Source organism: Seriola aureovittata, chromosome 14 (genome assembly GCF_021018895.1).
Source record: "Seriola aureovittata isolate HTS-2021-v1 ecotype China chromosome 14, ASM2101889v1, whole genome shotgun sequence".
Taxonomy (NCBI): Eukaryota; Metazoa; Chordata; class Actinopteri; order Carangiformes; family Carangidae; genus Seriola; species Seriola aureovittata.
Window position 1 is genome coordinate 23,204,528 of NC_079377.1, and position 23,967 is coordinate 23,228,494.

Below are 23,967 nucleotides of genomic sequence, written 5' to 3' on the forward strand. Positions count from 1 at the left end.
GTGAGCCAACTGGATTCTCCCTCATTATCTAACGAGCTAATTACAAACTAATTATTCCAAGGCAGCCAGGTTAGCGCATCAACTTTGCAAAGTTGTGAAATTGATAGAGACAATGCAGCAGTGAGGGGCAATCATTATAATTGATTGTGTAGCTGTTTGTATAGTTGAGAAAGAAAGAGAGTCTGAACCTCAGGAAAACTGGCATGTCTTAAATTAGAAAACAATCTATACTGCAAAGAAAATAAGTGCCCCCAAAATTAACAAATCTAATAAGAAATCAGTTTGTTAACAGCTTTAATTCGAGTTATTCACTCAATAACTGTATTTTTGAGAAAAGATACAGAAGGTTAAAAATAACACACTCAGCACATTTGAGGGAATTTGGCATAAGACAATGTAAAGTCTTTATTGGCAATAAATAAAGCAAATTGCAATGATACAGAAAAATGATTTCACATAAAAAATAAGAAAGAAATCCTTCAATGCTCTTCTCGATTTCAACAACATCAATATCACAATCTCAAACCATCAAAAAGAATTTAAGGCCTAAGGCTCTCCAGTGTTTGGCAGGACACTAAGAGCTGGGTGTTACAGTCCTTTACGACTGTGCTTTTAATCTGAAAATTGGATTTGTAGTCCTTTATGGTTTGTAGTTCTGTAGTTGCTGGTAGAAGCCGGGGTTGGGGCGAATTGAGGGCCTCACCGACTTCACCTGGCTGTATGCGTCATCAAACGATAGCGCCTCCCTCAGCATCAGGTAGCCAATGGCAATGGAGGAAGAGCGTGACACGCCAGCGTTACAGTGGACCAGCACCACACCACCCTATGGAGAGAGAAAATGACTGACCTTGTACTTACAGATAAACGGCCTAAATTAGCTGTTTTTGTTGTGTTACGTATTTGTATCAGTTTATTGCCGAGTGAAACAAGATCCAAAACAAACAGTGTACAGCTCCTATAAAATGACCTGAATTCATTGTATGAATGTTAATATTGGATTTTATTTTGATTTTAAGGTCCATAGTTTCCTGTGTTTCATTATTAGTGTTGATCCATAATAAGATATATTTTTGGTTTTAATAACCAAAAACCATCTCAATGTAGTTTTACATCTCCTCTCTCAGGCTTCTCTCTGGAGCTTTAGTAACAACAGGTCGATGAGCCAATCAGAAGAGAGGAGGCTCTGAGCCTCTCTTCTGATTGGTTGACTGTTTGCTGAGTGATCCAATATAAATATAGCAGATTTCAGGTAAAAACACTCAGAGAAACCAAATCCTGCAAGGCTGAATGGTGGGTCCAGGTGGGCGAGGCTTGGGGCATGTCTGAGGGTGGTGACTTGTTTGTTGTGACATCACAAAGTTACAGATGTCCTGCTGACTCGTTTTAAGGCTCAGTTTCTGAATACAGGCTGTTTGCATTTTCTCTGCGGACTGAGTCTTTGATACTTTCACAGTATTAAAATAGAACCTAGACCTGATCTATAATCAAACTACACATAGACATCTACCTTTAGACTATATGAGACCTTTAACTGCTGGTGTTGGTGCATTTGCAGCCATTCAGGCAACAGTTTCTTGACATATCTGTAGTTCCTTTCACATATTGGAACATAGTGTTGGTGTCAGAAATTCTGGATATCTGCAATTTGGAATTACAAGTCAGAAGCTGATTTCTTCTCCCATTCGGATGTGACATGTCATAAAAGAGAACGGTTCTGTAATCTAGTCATGCTGGGAAAAGAGAAGAAACATGGATTTGTCTGATCTTAAAATTATGTTCCCTAAGCTATGCTGCAACTAAATAATATGGTTAATTTTAATTAACCTGTTATGAGGTATGAGATTAACAGCAAACTAACAGCTTTAGCCGTTTACCACACAAGGGTTTACCAGATTAAAAGTGCAATTACAAAAAAACCCCAATTTTTCTAGTCCCAGTTGTACAATTTTATCTGCTGAGATTTCTGCTGCCACTCCAATAAAACGGAGGTAAAAGGATTTTCATTTGTTGTGTTCAAAAAGTCTCTGCCAGAAGCAATGCCATGGTTACTGTAGATAATCCACAGACCTCACTGTGAACAGTAGTCATAGAGACTACTTTCTACAGAGAGAAATACTTGAAAACGCAAACAAAATTCTACTGAACTCCACAGTAATGTGGTTGTAGCATGAGTTTCAGAGCATTTCTGAACATTAAATTATGCACAAGGGCAGATAACATCAATGTTTTTTAATGAGTGTGGCGTTAGCTTTGTTGACATGACATCAGGTCAAGAATTCAAGGCCTCAAGAGTCATTTCACCGTCTTTTTCCTCTTGAAAATCTGCAATTTCCGACTTTCCAACATCCTTGAAAGCAGCATTAGACAGAGCGTGTAGAGCAAGAATAAATCTGTCTGTGTCTGTGGCTGCGCGCCTGTGTGTTTGTGCATGTCAAAATTTTGTGATATGATTAATATTAATGTGGATGTAATTATTTTACTGCCTAGAGTGCCTGGCTGGAAATTTTTTAAATTCCAGCCACATCTTTAGACAATGCGTGCAGGCCCACGGCTCGGCGCTGAAGCTCGGCATATTGACACATTTGTCTCTTTTATTCAACATGGAGCCTCCCCATCACAGAGTACAGTCTCTTTCTCAGGCTGAAATGGAGCGGAACAGAAACTGTAATTTTACATGATTTTTATACATGATTTTATATGTCAATCAGCGCCCATTGAGGGACAGAAGATTGAAATTGGCTCAACACACATACAGCGCTTTGGATGCTGGAACTGACATGTTCATCACTGCTTCCCTTTTCGAGATATATGAGATATAATTGAATCACATACAGAAAATGATATCAGTCTTTTATAAGTTTCTATCAATCAAAGAGGTTTCTCTGCTGCTTTGCTATATTTGTGCTGGCGTCTGCAGTCAGCACGGTTACATATCAGGTCTTGTTTTCCTTCTTATAGAAAAAAAAACAAAAAAAACAAAAACAAAATATAAAACTTCTACAGACTGAAAATTGCCTGAGCTAGATAATCCATCACAGCAAACATGGAGACTTAATTTGGTTTTGTCAGAGTTTCTTGTTTTGCTGTTATTTCATTGCGCTCGAGTTGAGTGTTTTCATATCAGTGCTCACATCACATTATGTTCTGCTTACGGTCAATCTCCAGACGCACACACACATACACACACACACACACACACACACACACACACACACACACACACACACAGGAAGAAATGCCAGGAAATAATCTCTTTAGAAAGTATTGCATCCAGCACGTGAGGGAAAAACTAAAGTGTAAGCAGAGAACATTTTGACTTTCAACATGAAATGACCCCAGCGTGGTCTTTTAATAGGTATTCTGACCACCCACCTTGCCTTTGTGCTGAGTTACAGATAACTGACTGCTAGATGTGTGTAAATGCATCACAGTCAGGTAGCAGAATAGCTGTGTGTGCACACTGACATGTTAAATTAGCCGGCAGATGTAAAAGGAGGAATTTTCAGGCTGCGGGAGCCTCCTGAGAGAGAGTAGTTCCAGAAATGTTTAAACAGATTTGATGCATTTTTTACCAGGTAAAACCATGAAACTCTATCGTGGGTGTTTGTCTGCGTCTTATATTTATGTGTCTGCGTCTGCCAGTAATGGAAAATGACTAAGAACATTTAGTAGAAGTAGAACTTGAAGATATTTGTACTTCACTTGGATAAATCAGTTGCATGCTGGTTCATACTCCTACTTCACCACATTTCAGATGGAAATATTGTTTATTTTTAACCCCCTGCATTTATCTGATGGCTGTATTTACTAGTTACTTGTCAAATTAGCATTTTGGAAAACCTATAATAATCATAAAATATGATGCAGTGTAATGCAGTTAGGTCTAAGGGCATTTCCTCGATTTCTACATTATTTCTTAAATTCAGCTTTTAAAGGTTTACTTGCATATAACATGATACCCAAGTGTTTTATATCACCATTTGCAGAGCAGTCTCAGCTCTCTCTATAATGAGGCCATGTTTGTCATACAGCACTGTGCAAAGAGATAATTTGGCCCGAACGCTGGAAGATTGAAGCCTAGTTTTTTTTACTTCAAATATTTTTTTATATATTTATCTTTACTGTTGTGGATTATTTGTTTTGGTGCTTGAAATGGGTTTAAGAGAGTCTGTAGGTTCATAAAATGGTGCAACATGTGAGTATGATAGTAGATAAATGGATAATAAATTAGTCGTAGTGTTGTCTGTCACAATACTTTAAATTTTAGAGGCTATGAGTCGCGTATGATCTCGTAAGAATATGTCAAGGAAAGTGGAGAGTCTACAGAATGTTTACTATTTTAATATTTAATATTTCTATGGTGTATGATCGCAAAGATGTCATCAACCTCAGAGGGTTAATTAAAATATTCAGCAATAGTTAGCAAGAAGCTAAAATCACTTTGACAAACTACAACATTAAAAGGCCATTAAAAGCATCAGAATTATGTATATTAATCCAAATATATGCAGACTGCATAAACACATAACACTGACAGTGACCTTTAATTTGAAAGTTTTAGTTACACTTGGCTGATAATAGTGATCATTCTGACTTAAAGGAATCATTTCAAATTTTGGGAACCTCGTTTATTCGCTCTCTTGCAGAGAGTTAGATGACAAGATGAACCACTCTCGTGTCTGTATGGTAAATATGAAGCGACAGCCAGCAGCTGATCGGCTTAGTTTAGCATAGACGCCGCTACAAACAGCTAGCCTGCAGCTCTCTCCAAAGGCCACAAAATCCACCTGCCAGCAACTCTAAAGCTCTATAAATAATGTGTTGTATCCTGTTTGTTTGTCTGTACAAAAACCGATATGTCAAAACAACAATTTGAAGTGTTATGGGGGTTTATGTGCTGAACTATTTCTTGGCCAGGACCAGTTGCAAGCTAATTTAGCGGATAAGCACATTTCCCAAAATGTAGAATCCAAGAATCTACTTGTAAGGAGTATTTCACATTACGTTTCTACTTCAAGTGAATGATTTAAATACTGTCTACACGTCTGTCAGCTGTCAATGAGATGATCAGATGCTAATCGTGTGTGTGTGTGTGTGTGTGTGTGTGTGTGTGTGTACCTGTTCTCGAGCCTGATCAATGAAGGAGCTGCATTCCCCAAGATATGAAGTGATGTCGGTGTCCGGGAGGTCCAGGATCTGGAGCGTCTTATACGCCAGCTGATCTGGGAACAGGTTATTGACTCCATAGGCCACATTTAACACATGAGACACCTGACACATACAAAGACAAAAGGAGAGGAGGGTTGACACGTGAAACTCCTTGAGCAGATGACCCTTGAGAATTGACTTGTTTTAAATGCTGTTTTCGCGTCAGCAGGAGAGACAGAGAGAGAGGGAGCGAGATGTACTCTGTCTGTCAGCCATATCGATGACATGACACAACCTGAATGTGAGAGTGAGGACAAAAAGACGGAGCGAGGGAGAAAAAAGAAGGTTGACAGGCAAGATGGGGGGGAAGAGAGATGAAGAGTGAGCGAGAGGGAGGAAAAGAGGGAGAGGAGGAAAAACGAGAAAGAAGACAGATGGCTCCTATTCATTATGCAGTATCTGTCTACTCTCACTTAAATTTAGTTCTCTCCTCCTCTGCATCTCAGCATCGTACTCGTGTCCTGCCTTTGTTTGTAACATTTAACCAACGACGAATCGATCCTGCTGTATTAACAGGTACAACCGCACTGTTGCACCGGGTGACATGTGCTGCCCTGTCCCCCGGATTCACTCACCAGAGAACCAAATTTGTATTAATCCACCACTGAAAATAGACCCCAACAAATGCACCATTTCCTAATGTTTGAGCAACGTTTACTTAAAACTACAATGGCACCTTTAAAAAACACTATACTGTGTATTTGTGAGCTGTTTTTAAAGATTTATAATTATAAAAATGTAAAATGACAGCAGCTTTTCTCTTTAATAAGAAGACAGGATGGTATACAACATATTTCATCTCTAATTGAACATGTTTTCATGTACACCAGTTTCCTAGTCACGATTACGCTTGTGGAAAATCTCTCTGAAATAAAAAGTGTATATGTCTTGACTTCCGCATTGCAGATGATGCTTTTTTTTTTTTGTTGCTCTTTTCATCCATTACTAAAGATTAGATTGAGAAGTTAAATCCAGCGGAGTGGCAAATGCAGCAGAGTTCAGACAGCCAGAAACCAAAGTGGGTTTATCCTCAACTCGAGGAGGTAAGTCAGCCGACACAGAAATGTGTATATGATGTGTTTAACGTGTGGAAGAGTCAAACTCAAACTAGCACTGATGCAGATGATCAGAAACCTGGATAATAGAAGAATCATGCAAACAGGGAGATGAATAACCAGGTTTTAAACACTGTATCCCATATATGATAAAACCTAAATAAAACCTCACAGCTGGGATACTAATGTGCATGTAAACGTCTTCATTGACTGCACTGACTGTCTTGATTAGGGATTTAATTTCCTCACAAAGTACACCTTTGCTATTGAGGCCATTTCAGTCCGATACCATTAAATCTTTGTAAATATTTCACTAGCAAGAGCTGGTTTTTATAAAGTGTCCTTTGGGCCTGCTGTCAAGTCTCCTGAGCTTTAACAGCTACCTGAAAACGTCTGCTCGGTGCGGTTATTAGACAGTCAAGGTTTCATCCCAGAAACAGGAAGTGAAGATATTTGTAATCTCTCCAATTCATCATCCGGAGACTGCACAGGCAGCAATATGCTCGTGCCCGGGAGCAGCCACTGCAGAGAGGAGTAGTCACATTTCTCTGATGTGGAGAAGCAGCGCTGAGACTTACTGTAATCATTTACTCCCTCTACTGAGCTAAACTGTCACTGCATGAGTCATGAAGCCCCTCTGGCTGCTGGCTGGTTTGTTGCTGACCCGCAGGAAGGCACACCTACGTGGCCGCCTCTAATCTCATGTCACTACACATACGATCGCAGCGAGGCAAGGGCACGCCCGCTCTATTGATCCCTCTGTACTGACCTTATGTCTCTGCAGGGTGTCAATGTCGTGGGCTGCATCCTGAGAAGCTGCAAAGACAGAGACGACGTGATGAGGAGACGGACAGGAGGGCAAGATTTTACTATTTAGGAAAAGCTTCCTTTACATGAGAAACAACATTTTCCACTTAATATACTTCATTCATCTGCACAGTAGTGTCAGTGTTACCACGATGATGGCAGTGCTGCTGGCCTTGTGAAAAAAATGTTGTTAATCAATTAATCATTTATCAAACCAAAATGCCAAATATTCTCTTGTTCCAGCTTCTAAAATGTTTGGATTAACTGTGTTTCTGTATTTTTTTAAATATCATTTCAGACTGTTGGTTGAACAAAACAAATGATTCCGATATAAACAAATACTATAAATATATTATAAATATTCATTTATATGTCATTGTGGTGTGGTGTTGTGTTGTCAGGGTGAAATGTAGAGCTTAGATGTTTCCTCATGTTTTTGGGATGTTTTGTGTAAAGCAACTGTCTAGCTTTGTGTCAAATTGTTTGTGTTTCTGTGATGTTTTTATTCTACTTCATGTGAAAACGGACTGTAGCACTGTGCCCAAGACAAATTTCACTTTGGGGACATTAAAGTTTTCTCTAACTCTAAACCAGGGAACAATCAGTGCCTTATAAAGAGAACAATCTGACACTGTAAATACAGATTTGTTAAGACAGTCAATTCGGGGGCTCCCTGGAAGCTGAGATCAAATCCAGCCCGGGCCCTTTGCTGCATGCGATGTCTTTCCTATCTCTCTCACTGCATCTGTCATAATAAGAGCAAAAAAAAAAAAAAGACAGAAAGTAATGCCCCAAAAAATAAAGCAGTCAGTATAGTGGTGTGAAACTTCAGCAGCCGAAAGCAAAATCCGCAAGATATCAGCACCTATATCACTTAGGAAGGAAACCCTGTCTGCAACACCAAGGAGGGGAGATATCAGTCAGCAGAAACCAACAAGAAAATGGCTTAAAGTTACAGAAAAAAAAGCAGAAAGAGGAATCAAATGATTTGTATAGTAGCACAAGACGAAAGGCTTTTAAAAAAAAAAACTGCTGAAATAAACATCCAATATTATCTACAGCTGCAGAGAAGATGATTTTCATGAAAAGAGGGAGCAAAGGCGTCTTTTATGACAACAGCCTTCATAACAGCAAGAGTTGGAATGACTGTTGCAGCAGGTCAAAGACTAATGGAGGAAATAAAATGAGAGGACTGTGCAGCAAGTCGGCCTGAATGACTGTGCCAGTTGAGAAAAGCAGATAATCATTGAAGGAGACAGTTAAAACAGAACGAGCAACAGTCCCTTTCAATTTGTCAAATAACTCCTCATGAAGAGAGCAGCGGTAGCTTTCAATAGCAGGAGCTGGATAATTATGTGAAAGAGACATATGGGCAGGAAACAGGGTATGATCGCGGGGCTTCCTCCAGATTTCCACAGTGGATACTCCGCAGCAGCTCACCGCCTTCAAACGTAGGAAATACGCACTCTTTGCTTTAGCCAAGCCACTTTCACATAATGCCAAATTCATGGGGTTCAGACGTAAATCTAAATCCAAAGGATAGAGCGTCTTTGGAAATAAGCCAGCTCCGGCACATAGGCCTCATCAGTGTCAAGGGGAAAGATTTAAACTGACACATCTGTGAAATGACGCAAGAATGCCAGGATATTTTAAATACAAGTAAGACACGGGACCAAATTCAGTTAAACAAGAGAAGCCGTATCTTTCTTTTTTTTTTCAATCGCAAATATTCTTTAAATTCTATATTTAGAAATAAAACTATACATCTGTTAACATTTGGCTTTTTAGTGCCTTGATTGAATTTTCCTGTGGGTTCCACCTACTGTAGGTTTTCAGATCAGGTGAAAGAAACTTCTTCTAAAATTGACTGAATTATCTAAAAAGAAAGACTTTATTGTTACATGCACAGAACAAGATCCGCTGTTTATAGAGGCTTTTCCTACCAGGATGAAAAGATTGCTCCCACGATTATATCTGTATGGTAAAATAAGCTGGTTAGCTTAGCTTAGCATGACTTAGCAAGACTGGAAAGTGTCTCCTGGCTGTAGCTTCATATTTGCTCTACAGACATGGGAGTGACAATGTTTAATTATTCCTTGAAAACAAGTTGACATTTCAGAGACATGGTTTTCATTGGACAGTGACAATATGCTTTATTAAGTTATTAAGTTTAGTCATTCATAAATTCCGCTGTGAACAGCTCAGTCTATCAGTCTGGTTTATATTAATCTGTGATGCCGGTGCTGATCATATCAGTGTGCACGTCAAAATAATAATCACAGCTGGAATTTACCAAAGAATGGCAGAATATTATGCTGTATATACAAGAGATATTTAAATCACACTATATTGCTCTCACTCCAGTCTCGTCTCACAGGGCATATACACATGATATAACAACTGTGACAAGAGCATCAGATAAAATGCTGCTTGCCGAGTTGAGCGATTCCCTGAAATGGGCTCGGACTAAAGGACAAAAAACAGGAGGCATTCCCAAACAGTATTGGAGAAGCTTGTCAGGAAAAGGTAGTTTAATGCAAACCTCTCAAAGAGCTGATCCCATAATGTGTCATAGCAAGTCACCATGGACGTGGTGCAAGACACCTAAAGAAAAGGTGGAGCTGTTCCAGTGATTGATTAGCCCGTACAGCGGTTTGATGCTGTTACAGCCGAAGTGAAGCACTGTGTGGAAAATGAGTCACCTCTGTTGAGTCTAGCAGATGTAATATTTCATTGATCTCCGCTGAGAAATTCTCCCCTTGATTCTCTCCAGGAGGGAGGTCAAAGGGCGGCGTTAGCTACAGAAGTGAACGGCACCCCGGAGCTGCGAGGGGATTCAATGTCAGGCCCAAGGACACTTCAGCAGGACGGATACACGCTGACGTGAGGGGTTGTCAGGCGGCGTCCTCCTGCTGCACTGCAGGAACACCACGCTCCCTGAGACGAATTTAAACTATGACACTGATTTATTCGTTATTAGGAATTTATTTATTTATTTATCATTAGGACCACAACCGTGACCCGGTGCCTCTGAGGACTGAGGCGCTATGAAACTAATATTGTCTGGAAACTTAACACCTCACAAGCTCCACTGAGGCTTTCCAACTGAAACTGACACTGTGCGGCCATTAGCATGTCACAACATCTGTCTGTGTAAAATGGGCTTCAAGGGTGAAAGTTAGTTCAAATTAAACACTATTGGAGACTTATTATTATTATTATTATTATTATTATGGTTAGCTGGAAGTCGTGGCAGAATAGGAGCAGCAGTAGTAGAAGTAGTAATGTTGGTCAATATACGATTATTATCATGAGACCAAAGCTCTGTTAAAAGCTAACAAGTGAACCTCGAGTTTTGAGTGTTTTATCACAGATACTTACAAGTACTCGTAATTACGGCGACTTTAAATCAAGATTATAACCATATTTTAGAGGCCTGCCTCGAGGCCTTCTAGCTCCAGCTATGAGTCATATACAATCTCGCAAGAATTTGAAACAGAAAGTGGAGAGTTTGCAGATTTTAACAACATTCAAACAATATTTCTGCGCGCTATCATTGCAAAGATATTAATTGAAACATCTGTCGACCTCAGAGGATTAAATGAGAAACATTACATGGGACCAGGAGTGGGGTTAACTTTGTCAAAGGTGGAAAAAGTGATGCAAAATGGATGCATTGAAACCTCCAGGTCCGTTAAAACTGACTTGTTTTCTCCCTGCAACACCCCCCTTCATGGCAGTATTAGTACAATACACTAGTAGTAGTAGTAGTAGTAGTAGTAGTAGTAGTAGTAGATGTAGTAGTAGAAACAGTTACCCAGCAGCAGAAAGGGTCTAACGACACCAACTTGAAGGTCCAGACTTTTATCTTCTACAAATCCACATCCACTTCCCTCCTCCAGCTCTTCCACCTGCTCCACCGCTCCCTCTCCTCCGTCACTCCTCCTCTCCAGCAGCTTCCTGCCTGTCACCGTGGTAACATGCGTGCACTGCTTCTTCAGACGGTTTCTGGAGAATCCGTGGATCTCCTGAGCCAGCGAATGCATCACAGCAGCTGAAACAACCTGAAGCCCACAGCGGGAAGCATGAGGTTAGACACACAGAAACCAGGAGGCTTCATTTATATCCAGTCATGAAGAGGTAAATAAAATAAAACAACCACCAAAACATACCAAACTAACTTTTGTCTCTTTCAGTGGAACGGTAATTTCTAAGAATTCAACACTGTTTTCTTGACAACACTTTCATGGTACACAGTTTGATGACAACCTAAAAGGTGAACCTAAGTGGGTAAACTTTACCTTTTGGTGCATTTACTCTTAACTAACCAATGTAAAAAAGAGGGAAAATTTGCATTGAAAAGTGGCCATGAAAGTTTTTAACATAGTGGCCACTGGAGGAAGGTTTACCCAGGTACTGTAACTAAGTGCAATTTTGAAGTATTTATACCTTTGTATTACTTTATAGGCTACTACTAGTCCTCAACATTTCAGAGGTAAATATTTTACTTTTTACTGCACTACATCCATCATCAACAAATGGATTATGATGACGATTATAGCTACCCAGCAGTGTGTAAAGTAATTAAATAGTAGCTTCATCTTTACCAGCTGTAATATTAAAGTAATGTACACATTAACGCATCATTAATTACAATCCACTAATATAATGTACATATTTCTGAGTGGTCGATCCTGCTTTTACGTTTTCTTTTTACTTTTGTGGTATTACTACTTTTACTGAGCACGTTTTCCACCGCTGATAATGGCTGATTCTTGTCATTTTAGTTTTCCTGCTTCGTAAACCCACCTGGTCTAAATGATTTGAATTCAAGCAAAATCCGTCGGAGCTTTCAGTCTACACAGCATACAATCGTACGTAACTCCTGCGTGCGTTTTTATTTCAGGATTAAACTGTATGAGAAACAGTGACAACCACCGCAGCGACAATAAAAGCTTCAACATTGACCCAACAGCTGAGTCGGAAGCTGCGTCAACAACATGATGCGTTCGGGGACTCTGAGTAAAATAGTAAATCATCCGCGTTCATTATATTTTCATTTATTTATTTATTAATTCACATACCAAAAAAAGCTGATTCTGATTTACTCTGAATCAGAATCAGATTCTGATTTGACCCCAACTCAGAATCAGATTCTGATTTGAACATTAGAATCAGATTCTGATTCGACTCTAATTCAGCATGAGATTCTGTTTGAGCCTGATCAAGAATCAGATTCTGATTGACCCGGTTTCCAAATCAGATTCTGATTTAACCTAAATCAGAAATAGGTTATGATGTACATTTGGGTTCTTATTTGACTCTAATTAAGAATCAGAATCTGGGATTTTACTATTAACGTGGGACCCCTGAACGCAGCGGGAGCCAGCCTCGTTGTGAAAACCAGGACAACTCCTCATCCCTGTGACCGAAAAAACAGGCAGGGAGACGGTGGGGTGGAGTACAGGAAGCCGCTATCCCTGAGTAGCTGAACATGGGCGAAATCTAATAACTACACCAATCACTGCTTCTTTTTTTCCTTCCCTTCGGAACTAGAGGCTGCGGGAGAGCTGTGATATTTATTTTTTTTCCTGGATTGAATCGGAGATTTAACCGAACAGCGAGAAGATGTCTCGGGGAGTGATCCAGCCCAGCCAGCAGAAACTGGCAGAAAAACTCACCATCCTCAACGACAGAGGCATCGGGATGTTGACCCGTGTTTACAATATCAAAAAGGTTCGCACACACACGCACAGTTTTATCCTCATTAACCACACAGGACTGTTAACAGATCCATCAGATAAATGGATAGTATCTGCACCTGCATCCCAAACGACTGTCAGTATTAACGCTAGTAAGACCGTATGAATGCTTGATTAGCTAGCGCCGACTGTACTCTGACGTCTAGAATAATTATCTCTGACATTTTCTGTATTATCCGCTGTTAATAATATAATTTAAACAGGTAAATACGCGTTTGTAGACACCTAAATTATCCTAAATGTTTTCCCCTGGAAGCAGGATGTGGGCACTGTTAGCCACAAGCTATCGGTTAGCTTGCGGTAAAGTTGCCCATTGGTTTTACAATGTAAACTGATTTTCGGTTGGATTAAAAACACACGTATACGCTTGTTGTGAACCGTATGGCAAATGTGTGTTAAACAGAAACCATAGCCAAAGCTGAAGCTGTCAAATTAAGCTCCTGAAACCTTCAGGCCTGCAGTGGCGTTAGTAGCTGCTAGCTACCGTCTGCTGCCGTTAATGGCGGCGGCTGCTGGCTAAAGCTACCAGTCGGGCGTCGTCTCTGCTCCACGAATACACCAACACACCAAAACACCAAACCACGAATACAACCACAGCCTGATACTTACGACTATTAGCTCTGAACAGTAAATTGTATACAACCTAACTTTGTTTTTTCTTTTTCTTGGTCAAACTTGCAGCTAGCTACACTTAGCCTGCTCCTCAATTATTACAATATAAAGCGAAAGTAGAGGCATTTAATTGTCGGTTAATTTGTCCTTTATTCGATTAATCACTAACTTTAGCCACTGGTCTAATATACAAACAAATATCCATTATAAGTTATCAGCAGTGGTGGAAAGTAACAAAGTACATTTACTCAAGTACTCTACTTAAGTAATATATTGAGGTACTTGTGCTTTACTTGACTATTTCTATTTTGTCTTATTTTATACTTTGACTCCATAATATTTTAGAGGGAAATTCTGTATGTACACAAAAGGCTTTACATAAAAAGCATATGACAAATTAATAAAATTAAAAAGATAAAGCTGTGATTTACAAAGGTAAAACAGTGTCTGGTTGGGGGCCCCTTGTCATGTTTCTGATGTCTGTGAATTATTAGCAGTTCCACCAAAAGACAATTCATCTTTCAGCTTCTTAAATCCTTTTATTTAAATAACAGAGGCCCTATGAGGTTAAATTGTCCAATATTTCACTTAAAATTTAATTTGACAGAAAATAAATATTTATACAAAATTGTGTATGAGAACTTTGTTTTCTCTTCTTTTCTTTCTTATTAATCTTCTCACAATCCCTCACATTTATCTTCTGACCCTTTTTAGGGGCCTGACTCCTAGGATGAAAACACCAGACTAAACTAGCTACTTGTATGTATGTAAAATAGTTAAATGTATGTCCATGTCAACCAACTACAGCGGTAGACATTTGCATCAGTAATAGCTAATAATGTCACATATACCAGTATATCAGTCACAGGGGACATTTTACAGCAGAATGAGTACTTTTACTTTTGATACTTTAAGTACATTTAGCTGATAATACTCTTGTACTCTTACTTTTTTAAATGCTGGAGTTTTACTTGTAATTAAGTTTTTTTTTTTTTTTTTTTTTACATTCTATTGGTATTTTTACTTGAGTAGAAGATCTGAATACTTCTTCCACCACTGGTATTAGAATTCAATATCATGACTAAAAACTGACCAACAATCATAAAACCGGAGAAAAACAGGGGCACGTTTTAATTTGCACACCCTGGATATATCTAGCAGGGGTTTTGTCACTTTATTTGATAAGTGATAAATAGTTTTAGCTGATGAAAAGTGGAACCCATGATGGACTTGGTCAGTTAATTAGGGAATTGATTGATTAACTAATTGCTTCACCACAAATACTTAGAATAACTTAGATACTCATTTCACACATAATAACAATAGACACAGTGATTTTAAAATATAACAAAAATATATTTATTAATGTTACTCTTATATGTGTTGCTCAAATGTTACACTAATGATTTGTGTGTGGGAGGAAAAGAGTACTGGGTCTGTTTGTGTGCGACGAGCCTTTGTGCTTGGGTGTGTATGATGACTTACAAAAAGAGGGAGTGAGTGAAAGAGGTCAGTCATATCCTACCAGAGTTTGAGAGAATACAGAGTAGAAGTTAAACTCTCTGAAAGCCCACAGTGTTTCCTATTTATTGGCATTTGAGTGTAGCAGTTATTTCTAAAGCAGTAGGAGTTATGTTGGTGCTCTGAAGGCACCTCGATTCTGTTATCATCAGATAATTTGATTCTCAATTAAAATTGCGAGATATAAGCAGAAAAACAACATAGTATACATGTTAACTTTTTACCTGCTGTTATCAACATATTTGTTTTTATTCTCAGTAGAAGTTATAAGACAGTATAAACAGTCAGATCATAGAGATTATGCTGCTGATTACTCTTCTTAATACGCCCTTCCTTTCCTCCTTCCTTCCTTCCTTTTTCTTTCTGTCTGTCCCATCATCTTCATATCTATCCTGATCTGCGTCACCATAAGGCTTCTCAACATATCCACCCTGAAATGCTGTTCATATGTGTTTTTTTTTTTGGTTTTTTTTTGGTTTTTTTTAAGCTTTCTTTACCTTGTGATATTAGCAAACTTTCCAGCATCCAATAACAGCTGCATCCCAAAGGCAGAAATGAACGAACCGGGACAGTGATCTGTGATACAGTCAGTGGGTTCATTCTGACGTTGGATTTTAGCACACACACACTATCAATCTGGACACTAGTTTAATCACGTAATTTCTGAAACTCCCCCAAGAAAAATTCCCTGATGAAGTGCTCTCAAAGTTGTCTTTAATTTCTCATGAGTAGCTTTATCATGTTTCTTAATGAAAGCACAGGTGACAGACTTGGTTGTTTCGTTTCTGCCTTTGGGAGAGAGCGATCCATGCTCACTAATGGTAATGGCCATCATCTAAGATCACAACAATGTTCTTCTCCATTTTAAGTATATTCACCCATTACACACCAATGACTAGCTGCAGTGAACCTTAAAATCTGTTCCTGTTTCCGTGACAGTCACCCTTTATTAATCTTGGCTGAGAGGCATTCAAGTTTTTGTTTGCTGTGCTTATCTTTCAGCCAGTGGACCTTCTAACATCATATTTTGTCTTGCACACAGCGCTTACATGTATTTGTTTTCCTTAACTTTGCCTATACTCAGGTAACCACCATAGTCTCCTAAGCTAGTATGCAGTTAGTAAAAAGTACACCTTTTCAAGACTATAGTTAAAAAGCAGGAGAGACTCTGAGTGTAAGGGGTTAACACAGTGAAATGTCTTTAGCAGCTAGGCTGGATGTTCTCTAAATACAAGCAGGTAAGATCAACTTTAGCATTGGCTGTATCCACAGGAGGGATATAACAACCTGAACACCCGTATATTAAGATGCAGTTTAGTGTTATAGCCCCACAACAGGTACCACCCTTATGATGCCTGTGTTTAGTTTTTCTTTAGACTTGATAAAGTGTTCATTTTTAGACTGAAGCTTGTTTTGCTTTATTCAAATGATCGTTTTACATTTTTACAAAAGTAGGTAAGTTAAACAAATGTCTCCCTGACACAATCCCAGTTAAAACAGGGTCTTCTAAACTTTACAAAGGTTCTGTTTAATGAAGGGTTTTGCATGTGAGTGCACTATATTTTATAGGAGTTAATCTACTCAGTGAATATAAACAGGTTTCAAGAGGGAAATCCAGAAATCACACTTGCTTACACACCCATGGAGCTTTTTATTATGAACACCTGTACGCCTGCTCACTCATGCACTTATCCAACCAGCCAATCATGTTGCAGCAGTGCAATGCATATTATCATGCAGATACAGGTCAGGAGCTTCAGGTAATGTGGGAGGTGGGGCGGGGGTGTGTGTGATCTCAGTTACTTTGACCGTGGCATGATTGTTGGTGACAGACTTCTGAAACTGCTGATCTCCTGAAGAAGTTCATCAGATGGAAACACCTTGTTGATGAGAAAGGTCGGAGGAGAATAACCATTCGACCCTTGAGGTTCTACCACAGCTGAAGACCATGTTGGGTTCCACTCCTGTCAGCCAGGAACAGAAATCTCAGACTGGCGCAGGCTCACCAAAAACTTGAAGACCGTTGAAGACTGGAAAAAAATGTAGCCTGGTCTAATCAATCTCGATTTTTGCAGAGGCACGCAGATGGTAGGGTCAGAATTTGGCATCAACAGCATAAATCCATGGACCCAACTTGCCTTGTGTCAACAGTCCAGGCAGATTGTGGTGGTGTGATGGTGCGGGGAACAATTTCTTGGCTTTGGGCGCCTCAATACGAATCACTAACAGTTTGAATGACACAGTCTGAGTATTGTTGCCGACCATGTGCATTCCTTTATGACCACACTTTACCATCTTCTAATGGCTACTTCCAGTGTTGCTAATGCTCCATGAAGATAAAGTCGTCTCAAGCTGGTTTTTATGAACATGACAGTGAGTTCAGTGAACTTGAAGAATCTTGAAGGAATGTGTCCGACATCTTGTGGAATCCATGCCACGAAGAACTGAGGCTGTTTTTACCCAGTATTCATATGGAGTTCCTAATAAAGTGATCAGAGAGCGATAATAAGTATAATTTAGTATACCACTGTTCTTGCCTATGGCTGGAGACTCTCAGCAGGTCTTACAGAAGAGGATATTGCCCTTTTCTCCACTCTGTGGTTTGAGTGAGAGGAGGATTTTTCTTTTTTTACTGGCTGTGTGGTGCCAATATTTTCTACTGCTTTTTTCTGCTTACCTACTAGAGCTGTTTTCTGATTAACCAAATCAGCTTTTTTTTTTCTTTTTGGATTACCCAGAATACACTGGAAAGTGTAGCCTGGTCATTGGTTTACCTACAGTAGCCCAGAAGTCACATATGAATAATTACAGGTTGACATTTGATGAAGGGCACCCCTGATTACCCGGGGCATTTTTACTCCTCGTTTGTAATTTTGAGGGCATTTTATGAGCTGTCAAGGGCAAATTGCCTGACACCCCCATTAATTTCTCATGGTCTTCATGGCATGCTCCTCTGGGGAAAATGTAGCACATTTAGTATTATTATTTATTTGATTTGAAGAGACCTAATTCAGTTTGAGCGACTTGGGTAACAAATGGTCAGTCGTGCCTGTGAGAGCTGTGAGTGTGCAGGTTTTCATTGAGCGTGAAGACTTGACCAGTTGCTTAGTCTCTGCTTTCTGGTTGAATGTGCTGCATCAGTGAAATCACTGGTTGTAATGTTTGGTTTGGATGAAAACCTGCAGACTCACCCTGGCATCACTGCACATCTGTGGTTTAAATGGAAGCAGACCTCTAAATGTGTACCATGTGCCAAAATGTTTGCAAAGAGGTTTCCTTTTTTCATCAGTACTCAATAATGCACCATGACTATGCATAAATGCATACACTTAAATAGAGAGTAGTTTCTATTATGTAATACGTACTATTAGAAAAACTGAATTGAGTCAATCTTTCATCATTGGTTTAAAGAAGAGCCGGTTATTCACTGGAAAAGTCGATGTTAAATATGCTGCAGAAAAGGATCAAATGATGGCAATTTTTCTTCTAAATTTGCCTCTTAATGCGTTCAGGGGAAATTATGTGGGTAAAATATAACGACTGCAGTTTTAACACTTCACCCGTTCTGTGTCACTGTCTGTTTTCCTTAACTACTCTTGTGCCTCTTTTTTTCTTCTACTTCCCAAGAAGACGGTCAACAACCAATCAACATTGTGTATTTAATTGTGTTAATGCTTCATTAGAATGGTCATACAATCATTTAAAGTAAACTGTTAATGACCTGGTAATTTTCTACTCTAAACATCTGTCAAGACTGTATGTCATTATAACATAATAAAAGTTGTGTTGTGCATCAACAGAGGTGACCAGCAACATTATTTCTCTGTAACAATACGGCAAATAAATCCAATATAATGTTACTTACTTGCTTGAACTGCCTCATCATGGGTTGTAATCACCCAGGGATCCTGTAAAGGCACGGACACACTTTTCAAGTCTGTGGACGGCTGCAGACTTTTCTCCAGTCGTGCGGACGTGCAAGCAGCCCCATTCATACTACACCTGACGGTTTGTGTCAGTTTGGCGTTCCATGCAAGCGCATTTCCTGATCCACACTCGTCTCCAGTCGGTGGCCGTAATGCACCACAGAGGAGAACAAGAGGAAGGCAAAAAGAGTAAAATATAATGTGCGATCGTTTAATGAGAATAAGAGTTCAACACCATTTGGCTTTTTTGTATTGTTTCAAAGAAGAATCATATAAATGTGGGTAACGGCGGATCTCCCTGCACAACTTCTCTTTAACACAGGAGTCCATTTTGTCACCCGGTCCATGCACAGTCGGCACACTTCGTAAGCGTGGACTCATCGCTACAAGTGTCCCAACTGCACATTAGCTGGAAAACACACATGGACGTTGACTTTGGAGAGAGACTGTGTGAGGAGGTTTGTTGCTACCCTCGCCTCTGCAATTCATCTTTTAAAAGAACACAAAGACAACCAAATGTGTCGTTATTCTTCTTGCATGGGTGGAGCCATTTTGATTTGATTCGTCGTGCACATACGTGTTATATGTAGACGACGATCTACTGTGCATGTATGGAACGCATCCTCCAAGAGGAATATGAATGAATAAGTTACATGTCCATGGTGTGAACAGCTGTCCACAGCAGGCCCAAACTTTTCACTGTTTATAGTGGAAAGAAAGAATTTTATAATGATATTCAAGGAAACGGTATTGAATGTGGATCGGTCACATCTGTCTTGGTGCATTTTTTACTTGAGAGACGAGACAAAACCAACAGTTTGTTATACATATATTTATATTAGTCTAAACTAATCTATAATAATATTTTCATAACACATTAAAAATAGCTACAGATTTTGAACAAAATACCATAGAATACTTGGCAGTTACAATTAGTTGATTATCAAAATATTTGCTGATTCATTTTCTGTTGATCTATTAACTGACTAATCATTGCAGCACTAGTTGTGGGTGGACAAACTATGTAATGGAGACACTCTTTCTAAACTACCTGAAACCTAGCTTGGCATTGTGCTGTACGGCAGTTTCTTGTTTCTTATAGGCCCAATTACAGTATACACTGATACTGATAGATATAAAAAAACCACCAATATACTGACGAGGCAGATTTATCGGTCTAGCTCTACATAGAATTAGCAGAATCGTTATTAACCACCCAAGACGGAAGCAGTCGACACCATTTTTGCTCTGTTTCACAGAACCACAACATTTTTTTTTCTTGAGCCATACATAGATTTCTGTGTCCAAAAATAAGTGAGTTGTGTTGCTACACATCGGTGTGACTATGAAATGATAAATTGAAACATGTATCCGATTATCAGGAGCAATGAAGCGCCCGGTGCTTCAACGATGAGGGAGCACTGTATTGTCAGTTACTAGGCAACAGCCATGGAGCAGAAATGTGGAGCAAATATCGCAGGCAGTGAAAACAGCAGGGACCAAACTTTGTGTTCATTCTGTTCTGTACAAGACAGTGGAGCCGCTGACAGCCGGAGTGTCAGCCATATTATTTCAGCACATTTCCACAGTCTTAAAATGGATGTGTAATTTTCAATGTGTCCAAGTGCGTAGGTAGGGATACCACACCTTGCATTACTTTCAAGACAGCGTGCGTTAAAACAAGTGTTAATACTGTCACATGTTGGCGCAGCATGTGTTGTTTTTGTATGTGTTGTGTTGAAAAGAAATTCCACAATGGCTATCCCTAACTGAAATCTCAGATATGCAGAAAACACCTGTGTGGAAGCAGCTGTGACATGCATGTGTGTGAGTGTGTGTGTGTGTGTGTGAGTTTGTGAGCGAGTGTGTGTGCACCAGTGATCCAGCAGTTTGTCTGGGTGGGCTCTTTGTTTTGATTTCTTCTCTTCTTCTCTCCGTTCCAATGCTTCCCCCCTCTCCTATGCAGCAAGGACAAGTTTGGAAGGTTTGCAAAGTTTATCACCTTCCACTGATGAAACCCCCTTCCCCTTCACCCTTCCTCAGCTCCCTCCTCTTCCTCCTTCCCTCCCCCTCCCCTCCTCCTGCTCCTGGCTACCTGTACTGATCTGTTGGTCCTCTCCTTTGTGCCTCACTCGTCTTCATGTTTGAATCTGTAATGCTGAGAGCAAAGCTGGGCTCCATTCACTGTCAAGTTATTTCCAACCCACAAGAACCCACAATTCAGTGTAATTCATTTAATTTATGATGCAGTATTCACATGCACTTTGCTTTTCTGTCAAACTAGATAAATAAAAAAAAAAAAAAAAACTAGATTTGACACTCCAGAAATAAGTCAATTAACACATTAAGTCTTCACTTATGAATATGGCATCTAAATATGCCAGTAGTGAATATTTAAATCCACAGGACCTTTAGTACCTTCTCCCAGTACCACAGTACCTTGCGCCATGTTCAATTTGATGATCACAAATATAGAAAATATTAAATTAAGATACTTGTTTTCATGAACCATATAAATGTTATGAATTGATTCGTAAGTAGGTTAAATATAGTTCATCTGGACTATATTTACTACTCTATTAGAAGCCACCAATTAATGGCTGTTTAACCACTGCTGTTATTGTCTTTGATTTGTGAAGAAAGTCTTCCTCATTAATTAACTGATTTGGCAGTGGATGTATAGTTGCATCATCCCAGTAAACGCATAGATATTCAGGGAGAGGACAAGTGCAGTAATGCTGACAAATGCAAAAGGATGAGTGAAGATTAAGTGTTGGACTTCCAGCAGGCAGTCCAGGAAGTCTGCCAGCTCTTAGCAGGTTGTAGTGGCTCTCGAGTGGTTCTCTTTCTAATCACGTGAGCCTGTCCATTCTTTGGATTTTTTTTTTTTTTTTTTTTTTTTCGTTTTGCAGCAGTTAATCCCTCCTTGTGAAAATGAGAGCGCTCACACAGTGAGGAATGACAGACAAAAACAAATTCATCACAGCGAGTTGTTTTTTTTTTTTGTATGGTTTACTGGGACTTTGAATCATTGCTGAAAAGGCACCATGGGGTGTTTAAATATTTCATCCAGTAATTAGCAGCCGTAATTAGTTTTCAGATGTAGGTTTCCCCGGCCCAGTGCTATCTATTCCAGAGTCCCCTGCCATATGTTGGTCAATGTGGGGACCCTTCGAGAAGCTCAGCTGTTAATTGCTACCCAGAGTGGAGAAACGATGGTGGAGGCGAGACTAAGGTCTGTTCTGGTATCCAGGCAACAGCTCCCTTACTCCTCCCTGACCACTACTGAATCTCAGCTTATTCCCATGCCCCGTCCCTTCATTCACTGCGCCCTTCCTTCCTTCCATCCATCCTTCCATCAGCCCCCACCCCACCCAAACCCAGCCAGCCAGCTTATTGCACTAGCCACCACCACCACTAATGGACAGTGCCATGCCATACAAATGAACGAAAATGATTCTGTTCTTCTGAAAGTAAAATAAATAATAATAATTAGTAACCTAGCTGAATGTAAATCAGCTGATGAGACGCTGTAATGGTGTGGCTTTATCTTGAAATATTAAGCCAGGTCTCTAGTATATGCTAGTATGATTAAAAAATCAATTTTGAAGGTTTTGCATGTTTTAGCCCATTAATAACTCATGTATAACTATAACTTTACATTACTACCAATCATGAGTCAAAGCATAGGTGTTTACGTCAAATGTTTGTCAATGTGTTGTTAATTTCCTCTCTCTCACTGTTTCCTGTAATGCAGTTCTCAGTGATGGTATTCCTGTTTGTTGCTTTCAAGTGCGTGTAGGAATGTTTGAAACCCAACATTTAAGAGTCAGCTGCTGTACAGCATCACATCCACAAACCGAAAATCAAACCAGAAGAAAGACAGATGATAAGAATACTGTGAATTTAATAGTCTCTTGCATTATGAAATGCCTTTTTATAATGCAAGAAACCCACCTTAATGTCAGAAGGAAGTCTGTTGAAGAACCTCTGGACGACAACAGAGAAAAACTGTCACCTTTTTTAGTTTTGAGTTTGGGCTAAAACATGGAAAAGCACTTGTACAGGCTCTTCAGCCAGTATACCAATGTTAACTGGACAGTGTTTTTTACTCCGCAGTTCCCCGGCGTGAGTCAAAGGGTAACTACATTTTAGTGGCCAATGTCTAGAGACTAGTCTGTTGTTGTAGGACAAGGCTAGTGGTGTGTTGTCATCAGATGAGCATTAGCAAAACCAAAAAAATCAAGGCTTGTGCTTTTGCAATTGCATGGATTTCACAGTCGCATCTTGATTCCTTGTTTCTCAGTAAATATTCAGTCTGCCTCTCGCACACCTAAACAGTTTTTATTCGGCCGGTGGCTGTCGAGCCGACACCTAACGGCCGTGACGGAGAGAACTGATGGAAATCTGGTCAGGTGTGAGAGAAGCAGCCGCAAGGAAACAAGCTGAGACTCAAGGTCCAGTCTGTGTCATTGATGGATATTGACATCATGTCGGTGTTGTGTGTTTTCTCTGTGTCAAATTCCCCACCCACCCACCCCCCCCTCCCACAAGTGTCCCAGTGTTTTGTGTTTGAGATCCTGCAGTAGTGGGTGTGTTTTCAGACCCAGCTCTACATGAGCTCAGCATGCCTGTTTCTGATGTTTCTGTGAGTGAACTGGCTGCAGCAACAGAATAAACAGACAAACTGAACTGGGTTTTGGCTAAGTAGTTAGCGTCATACATGTTGTTTAGCTGATTTTGCTCGTGGAGTAGAATACCCTTTTTTTCCTGTTAGCATTGTTTTTCTAGTGAATTAAACCTTTTTTACACTTGCAGCATTTCGCATCCATTGTTGAATTATAACGGATGCAAAGTGGGAGCAGGTGCTGATCAGTGTTTCTTTTTAAACTTGCAGTTAAACCAGCAACTTCCTCAATAGTGGCTCTGATTTGATCCTGTCGTAGCTAATCTGTAAATTTAATGATGAAACTTTAAATCCTCTGTTACACTGATCTCTGTGGTTTCCAAGGTTTCCAAGTCTATTGCACCGACCACACCCATTGTCAGCCGTGTGGTGTGTTGCACTTGATACCA

General features: G+C 39.7%; 2 protein-coding genes and 1 long non-coding RNA gene across 7 annotated transcripts in view; 2 read left to right on the forward strand and 1 right to left on the reverse strand.

Annotated features, from left to right (window-relative positions):
* Positions 1-376: 376 nt before the first annotated feature.
* On the reverse strand, positions 377-13,555 carry LOC130181619 (dual specificity protein phosphatase 19-like). Of its 2 annotated transcripts, none has more exons than XM_056395957.1 (5): positions 13,442-13,555; positions 10,888-11,134; positions 7,033-7,079; positions 5,119-5,271; positions 377-823 (listed from the first exon to the last, which is right to left on the reverse strand). In XM_056395957.1, exons 2-5 carry the CDS (start codon positions 11,114-11,116, stop codon positions 641-643), a joined length of 612 nt encoding a protein of 203 aa, XP_056251932.1. In that variant the 5' UTR covers positions 11,117-11,134; positions 13,442-13,555; the 3' UTR covers positions 377-640. The 2 variants fall into 2 exon arrangements, with proteins under 2 accessions (XP_056251932.1, XP_056251931.1); XM_056395956.1 differs by lacking the exon at positions 13,442-13,555 and adding an exon at positions 11,880-12,050.
* LOC130181621 (uncharacterized) lies at positions 5,282-8,862 on the forward strand. The gene is made up of 3 exons (XR_008829608.1): positions 5,282-5,724; positions 6,160-6,251; positions 7,048-8,862. It is a non-coding gene; the product is annotated as an uncharacterized LOC130181621 (long non-coding RNA).
* Positions 12,477-23,967, forward strand: part of nckap1 (NCK-associated protein 1) — a 33,640-nt gene continuing 22,149 nt past the window's right edge. For 2 of the 4 annotated variants that reach the window (XM_056395951.1, XM_056395952.1), the window contains exons 1-2: positions 12,477-12,806; positions 20,858-20,875. In XM_056395951.1, coding sequence (XP_056251926.1) covers positions 12,699-12,806; positions 20,858-20,875 — 126 coding nt within the window. In that variant the 5' untranslated portion in view covers positions 12,477-12,698. The remainder of the gene's footprint in view (positions 12,807-20,857; positions 20,876-23,967) is intronic. The other 2 variants (XM_056395954.1, XM_056395955.1) reach the window with 2 other exon arrangements.

What these genes read in the sequence shown, in the direction of transcription:
- LOC130181619 (XM_056395957.1), bottom strand. Translation starts at nt 11,116, where the DNA reads ATGCATTCGCTGGCTCAGGAGATCCACGGATTCTCCAGAAACCGTCTG. An exon ending in TAGACCCTTTCTGCTGCTGG is followed by an intron (nt 7,080 to 10,887) that starts GTAACTGTTTCT and finishes CTGTCTTTGCAG; the next exon opens with CTTCTCAGGATGCAGCCCAC. An exon ending in ACACCCTGCAGAGACATAAG is followed by an intron (nt 5,272 to 7,032) that starts GTCAGTACAGAG and finishes TGTATGTGTCAG; the next exon opens with GTGTCTCATGTGTTAAATGT.